The sequence below is a fragment of the Sprattus sprattus genome, assembly GCF_963457725.1.
Source record: "Sprattus sprattus genome assembly, chromosome: 19".
NCBI lineage: Eukaryota > Metazoa > Chordata > Actinopteri > Clupeiformes > Clupeidae > Sprattus > Sprattus sprattus.
This window is the reverse complement of record NC_137917.1, coordinates 22,544,185-22,551,731: the sequence shown is the minus strand read 5'-3', so window position 1 is coordinate 22,551,731 and position 7,547 is coordinate 22,544,185. Positions and strand designations below refer to the sequence as shown.

The window sequence follows — 7,547 nt, the reverse complement described above, 5'->3', positions numbered from 1 at the left end:
CATAGGCTAAAATGGTTTGAATGGATTTGCTATAGTAAAGTAAACAGTTATGGTAAGCTTATTGAATGGTGGTTATTGTCGGATGTTGAAAGTCAAGATGGGTTAAACTGGTGGATACCTGAGGAAAACCACATTGATGTTGTTATTTCAGAAACCTCACCTTGTCACCTTTGAAACCTGATCTCCCCTGTTGATGATACAGAAAAAAAATCAAAGCACAAATTAAGGATAATATCTCAAAGACTTACTGTATACTAAAAAATAGTCCATGAAAGCCTGAAAAAATTGGCGTTGGTCGTCCAGTGACGTTTTGAAACGTGAACCATAGTTTACCTCATTACCATCAGTACCAGGACGGCCATCAACACCAGGTTCTCCCTTGACATGGGAGAGGTACAAGTATCAGACACTGATCAATTCACATGCAAACATACTGTATTCACTCCATCAATAAAACAATATACAACATAACCCTATCATCCATTCTTGCATTCACATGTAGATCAACCAACAAGTCAGAGAATCAATCAATTAATAAAATAATCAATCAACCAGCCGATCAATAAATCAATCTGTCCAAATATGTACTCTTACCATTGACCCTTTTGAACCAGCAGGTCCATCATATCCAGCATCTCCCTTTTTACCCTAAATTTAGAAGGAAATTAATAATGAACTGATTTACAAAGACCTCATCCATTATCATTGATTAATGATTAATTATTCTTAACTGGATTTATCATCAACAACAACATCGTCTTTCACAAAGGCACAGAGAAATGCAGAATATAAGTAAAGTGCATGCTTTGTTGAACTTGTGGGATGTGAATATAAGTAAAGTGCATGTTTTGGTTGAACTTGTGGGATGTGAATGTAAGTAAAGTGCATGTTTTGTTGAACTTGTGGGATGTGAACTCATGTTTTGTTGAACTTGTGGGATGTGAACTCATGTTTTGTTGAACTTGTGAGATGTGAACTCACTGGACTTCCTGGTAGGCCTCTCTCTCCCTTCTCACAGTCACACACTGGTGGCTGTGCCTTGGGACACTAACGTGTCAAGACATAATAAAGGGAATTAAAAGTTAAAGTTACAGTTTTGTTCAAGTAAGAACCTCAAACTTCCTGTAGGTATGTAAAAGATTGTAATTTGAAGGTAGTAAAACACAGATGCAGTGACATTGTATATAAACTGTGTAATACTTACTCCCTCCTTCGCAATGACACTCTGGGAAAACAAAAATGGACAAGATGCTGGTAAGTATGCCTACACAGAATCTAAGAATACACAGAAATCCAGCAGGGACACATGGAACGAACTCTTCCCTACTACTCTTTTTTCAGGCAACGGCTATCAGTAACGACTCTCTGTTTCGATGTAAATGGGAACTGTAATGCAATTCAGTTTGTACTGCAACACAGCCCTCGCTATTGTGTGTCTGTAGACAGGGCTTAACCTCCAGGGCACTCTCCAGCACTTCTGTGTACATGTGGAAAATCCTCTGCGGTGGGATTTAATTCAGGCATTGACAAGTGACCTTCCCCTCAGGACACGGCTTAGATTTACGCAAATTTTGTTCCATACAGCAGACAGTCACATAGCTATGGGGATCTCTCTTTATGTGCGTTGCTATTGTGAAGTTATTTGCCATATGAATTTCCCAGTATAAATCTTTTATACTTTCCTGTTGGTGCCCTATCATCAACCCAGAGTAGTCCTTGAATATAGAACGACACTTCTGATCTACTTCTGATCTGCCTGCATAGCTAAAATGATCTGTGTAATAATATGATTTTGTTATTTGTGACTAAACATGAAAAGTTAAAAGTTAGATTTTCACGAGAAACACTAGCTGTCCAAACATCAGGCCTTCAAAGGAGAGTCCGAACAAGCTAGGCAACCAAGCACTGTATTTTAGGATAGGGGCGTGGGCAGAGTCCTTTAATATCTCCAACAGATGAGACAAGTGACTGGATGAAGGCAGGCCAAGTATCCCCACAAGGTACCACCCAGCCATGGCACTCATCTTTGTTACGCTTGGTTTCAGTCTTTTGACCCTGCTGTGATGCCATACTTCCACCACCCCAGCCAAGACTTTAGCCCTGGCTGTCAAAGAGTAAACGTCCAAAAGCCAGGAATCCCCAGCAGCAACCCGCTTGTGATGGGGTACATTACATTACATTTACATTTCGTCATTTATCAGACGCCTTTATCCAAAGCAACTTACAAGGATGTATACACATTTTACATTTTACACTGGTGATGGCACACTGCACATCAGGAGCAATTAGGGGTTCAGTGTCTTGCTCAAGGACGCTTCGACAGGGAACCGAACTAGCAACCTTCTGGGGGTAATGTCAAACTAGAGCGCAGATAGGGTCATACTTACAATCTCTTTGAGAAGTGTCTCCTCCAGGTTTGCATCTGTGAGGGAATGGACATACATCTGGGCAGGGGAGCTAGCCATGGAGCGTAGCTTGGCGCTGCTTTGACTCTGCCTGGCCTGGTCTGAAAGGCCAAGGGCAAAGAGCTTGATGCCATTGCCCTTTGCCTCGGCAGTCGCTGCGATCACGTTGGGGTTCCTGGGGTGGTCCGAACCGTCCGTCATGAGCAGCGCCACTCTCACGCTCTCCGGCGTGGTCTCCTGGGTGAAGAGTTGCGTGGCGTTGGTGATGGCGTAGGTGGTGTAGGTGCCCTGGCCGATGTAGCTCATGGCGGCGACGCTACGCAGGAACTGCTCAAGGTTCTGCCAGTCGGAGAAGCGCTGGTCGATGAACACGGTGCTGCTGTACTGGATGACGGCCAGGCGGGCGTCCAGTTCCCAGCCGGCCAGCTGCAGCTGCGCGACCCTGCGGCTGAACGCGTCCACAAAGGCCTTCTGCCTCCCGAACAGGAGGACCTTGGCGCTCTCGGAACTGTCCAAGATAAACGCCAGCTCCAGGGGACACGCTTGACCTGCCGGGAGAACGAAGAAGAATGTGGGAAAACGACCCCCTTGGGAGGTGAGAACATTCAAAGACTCCACTACTGTATGTTGTGGTCTAGACTCTAGAGGGATGAGAGTGACCACACACTAATAAAGCGTCTTTGAGTGCCTAGAAAAAGCGCTGTATAAAATGTAAGTATTATTATTATTAGTATTACTAACAATAGCAGTCTATTGGACGTCCCACTGATGTCCAGTGGGTGGCCTGGAGTGCCCTCCCAAGACTTTACACAAATACAGTATGTTCCAATACCTACAAAGACTCTCAACTGCCATAGGAAGGTGATGATTAACTAGGATCAAAGAAGTATCTACCAGTGGACAGTATATCTTAGATTAGCCATTGAAATGAAATGAAAATGTGCAAATACAGGTATGATATTTTAAGAAGTGCAGCCTTACCCCTGTCTTTGCCCCTCGGTCCCGCCGGTCTTCTTTGACCTCCCGTCTCAGGTGCTAGCCCCAATAGGATGAGGCAGAGCAGCAGGACTTTACCCATGCTGCCTTATATCAGACAGCCTAGCCTTGGACACAGTAATGTGATTACTGATGAGTTTCCTTACCACTGAGAGACCCACGCCAGATAAGGGAAAACTATTGAAAACTGCGTTCAGTAAATAATAGAAAAACTGCTCTCAGTAAATAAAATGAAAACAGATCTATGAATCTACTACAACTGAATATAAAAACATTACTTACAACAGTACAAATAACAGTGATATTTGCTATTAAGAATACACAGCGGGTAAAATAAGTATTGAACACATTGACATGACATTTTCACCAACCAAAACAAAGTTCAGAAATGAAGTTATGTGTAATAATGTGAAATGACACAGGGAGAAAGGGAGGTGCAAAAAGGCATGGAAAGCCAAGACAACAGCTGAAACCTACCAGTAATTAAAAGCAATCCAGCCCCTTGTCAGTGAGAAAATAATATCAGCTGGTTCACATGCAACTGATGGCCTATAAGGAGGTGTCTCATTACCAAGGTGTCACACAAGAAACATCTGATGATGGGTAAAAGACAAAGAGCTCTCTCAAGACCTTCACAACCTTCATGTTGCAAAACATACTGATGGCATTGGTAACAGACGCATTTCTAAATCTCTAAATGTTCACTTAATTTCTGAACTTATTTGATTTGGTTTCTTTGTATGTATGGATTACTTGGGTTGTTACCAACACCTGGTGAAAATGTCATGTCAATAGCATCTTTGGAAATATATTTACTGAGAAAAACAGTGACGTGTTCGATACATATTTTACCCGCTGTATATCATCTGGGGCCTCGTTTATAAAGATCTCTATGCACAAAAAAGTTGTGTAAACGCTGGTGAAATGTGCGTGGAATCTGCATTTCTACGGCATGTTGAGTTTTTGCGAATCAGCAATGCGGAACAGATGTGCTATAAAACACACATCACCATGTATCACTTCATTTCAATTAAAGATCTACCTATGATTGTGGATATATATGTATTATTATCACCACTCACACATCGTATAAGGTGAACGTATACTTAAATAAAGCACCTGCACCTTAAGTTTGCCTAAAACCACCCATCCACTATTAATCTCTCTATTAATAGATTTTGTAAGGTCACATTGAAATCAATCTCGCTGTTTGCCAAGAGGACTATAGGTAGTGCTCATGGTGACTAAAATTAGTGCAAATGAATGCAAAATAAATTGTGGAATTTTCCACAAAAGCTAAATCTGCTTGAACTTTCGTGGACTTCTAAGCTGACACTGACACCAACGAATGGTTAAGCAGCCTTGGCTTTCATGGACAGAATGTGTTGTGTAACCTGTTGACTAAGAATATTGGACCAAAGCCTTTTCTTGCACATCATACTTTAAGGAATAAAAGTAGCCAACAGGGACATAATATATTCATGAGTGAACAATTTTTTTTTTTACTTGGTCCAGGAGTCTTCCCTGTAGAAGGTTATTATTTATTTATTTTACCATTAAAACGTACCATATTATCATATTATATATGGTAGCCTACGCAAGTGGCCTACACTCAGTGATGTAGTCCAGAGTATACGCAGGTATACGGAGTGTACCCACTTATTTTTCAGTCAGCATTGCGTATACCCACTTCTCAAAACAGGGCGTTTATCCTGTGCTGTATGGGCTGCTTAAAAAAATGAAAGAGTAGGCCTATACCCACTTCTCCAGGGACCTCCCTACACCACTGACTACACTGTTGAGAGCATTTATACTTGTGTGATGGTCTGTCTGCGTACAAAAACAAGCAACTTGCTAGCGAAGTAAATACCAGTCATAATTGGCACGAGCAACCCCAAACGTCTGGTTCAGTTGTTGCGATCTGAGCCATATTGCTGACCACTGGCTACTTCACTAGCAAGCTGCCTACTTTGTAAGATTGCTAACGTAAGGTAATGTGCACAATAGGTGTACAATAACGTGTTATCCGATCCGTTTATCCAATTTATTCTGCAATGAATCAACGTGGTAGGTATAGCGTAGCCTTCTACCCTAAGCTATAGTCGGACACGCCCCTCCCAAAAAAATGTGACTACACATTGTGGAAATGCAGACTGCAACAACTGTGATTGGTCTGCATGCCTGATGTTTTGGGTGTGTTGATAAACCAATCACTCCATTATGAATTGCTGACTGCAGTTTACCTTGCTGGTGTACTCTCCACTTTGCGGGTAGTTTGCTTGCTAATGTAAGATAATTGCTGGCAAATGCCATGCAAATCACTTAAAACGTATTTTGGGGTTTCAGATTTGACAGTGTCTATTGTATACCTATAGGTAACTTTTTGTAAGCAAATGTAAGCCAAAAAAAAGGCAAACAAATTACATTCAAACACAGCCATCTATGCAGTTTAGTTTGCTATCTATTTATTTTTGCATTAACTCACAGCAGCATAAGTCACTTAAGTAGGCTTCTGTGTGGGCTGTGCATAGAGCTTACATACCACCATAAATCAGCCTTTAAAGCGCAGAGTACTATGCATCAGCCTTTACTCTCCAAGAGCGTGTTTCTGATCCATGGAGAAAACTGTTGTGAAATGGCTCATAACAATCTCTGACTTTTAAAAAGTCACGCAGGGGTATTTGACGTAGCCTTACTGTAACTTGCTGCATCTTAAAATCAGCATAAAAAAGTTAGCTGAAGTCAGTTTACAAAACCATCGTTTTAAAAGATGAGTCAGTCCTGAGCTTGAAAATGTATCAGATGACTAAACCATATAGACCGCCACACTTTCATGTGAATAGTAAAGCGGAGTAATTTCAGACATTAAAAGTTGAGTGAACATATTCATAGTTTTTTTTTTTTTTTTTTTACCTTTCAATAAGCGAATTCCCAAATATGTCAGCCTAGGTGAAAGTAATTTATGTCTTCAACGGACTAAAATACAGAAATAGGCTGAATATGAGTATATGTATGAGTAGGCTATAGAATATGAGTATATTTATATGAGTAAATAGAATATGAGTTGAAAGTAAGTTAAAGATGTAAATTGCTTACCTTTTCTCTCATTAAAACAAAGTTGTAACTCATGTAGAAGTCTGTGCGTACTGTTGCTGCTCCGTAACAGGTTTTTGTCCGCTGATTCTCAACGAAGAGGAATTATCTTCCCAAGGGGATGGCGCGCTTTCGGACGGTCGGAAGACTACCACCCTAACTCCACGAACTATAATTAGATCGATATCTCTCGACAGCCATGATATTACTCATTATAAAGTTGAACAAATTAGTACATACCTTTTTAGCTTGCACATTTTAACTTCCAAAATATTTTAGTTTACATGCTAGTAATAGCCTACCATTGGCTACAAGAGGATGCGCTCTTGCAGCAATAACTGCAGTGTGAAAACAGATGTAGTTTCGAGTTTGGCCCCTTAAATTAAAATAACAGATTTGATCTGCGCGTGACTCACCTAGAAAAAGAACCGTGAAGTGTTGTGGCTGTTACTGCTTGGAGATTATTTGGATGTCATGTATAGGACAGGCAGACTAACCTACTTTCCATTCCATCTTAAAGGACGCCTACGAATTTGAAAACCATTCAGCATTCATGGTCCCCATTGAGTACTTTGGAGGAATTGCTCAACATTGTTTCCTGTGGAATCATAAATCCACCCACCTGGAGGAACCCAAGTAAGTAATGAAGCTAAACATACGGCTTGATTGAAGCAGCCTAAAATAAGCACATTTCAAAATGCTCTGTACTCAGCAAAAACATATTTTCTCCGAGGAGGCTATGGTAGGCCCTACGCACAGCTTTGTTTTGGCACCTGTGATGTAGCCTACCGATGAATCAGTTGTACGACGCTCCAACACATTTGTAATCGGTTGGCCTATCGGAAACCTGTTGTTTCTTTCGACAGCAGCAGAGGGCGATGTAGACTATGGTATGGAATATTCCATAGAAAAGCGCCATTCTGAAATATTTAATCAACGTGCGTTTCTTAAAACTGATGCATTGACTACTTGAATAGACTAGGCTACTTGTGTAGACCATAGGCTACAAATGTTAGTGACTGAGAGACCGTTATTCATATTATTATTAGTATT

The 7,547-nt window shown here is 41.1% G+C and overlaps 1 protein-coding gene across 1 annotated transcript in view; it reads right to left on the bottom strand.

Moving 5' to 3' along the window:
• LOC308380673 (uncharacterized protein) overlaps positions 1-7,255 on the bottom strand; it is a 19,996-nt gene extending 12,741 nt beyond the window's left edge. The window contains exons 1-8 of the mRNA XM_080858079.1: positions 6,498-7,255; positions 3,387-3,508; positions 2,388-2,953; positions 1,205-1,225; positions 982-1,047; positions 595-648; positions 334-378; positions 161-187 (exon numbers count right to left, since the gene is read on the bottom strand). Coding sequence (XP_080714205.1) covers positions 161-187; positions 334-378; positions 595-648; positions 982-1,047; positions 1,205-1,225; positions 2,388-2,953; positions 3,387-3,483 — 876 coding nt within the window. The 5' untranslated portion in view covers positions 3,484-3,508; positions 6,498-7,255. The remainder of the gene's footprint in view (positions 1-160; positions 188-333; positions 379-594; positions 649-981; positions 1,048-1,204; positions 1,226-2,387; positions 2,954-3,386; positions 3,509-6,497) is intronic.
• Between the last annotated feature and the right edge of the window lie 292 nt (positions 7,256-7,547).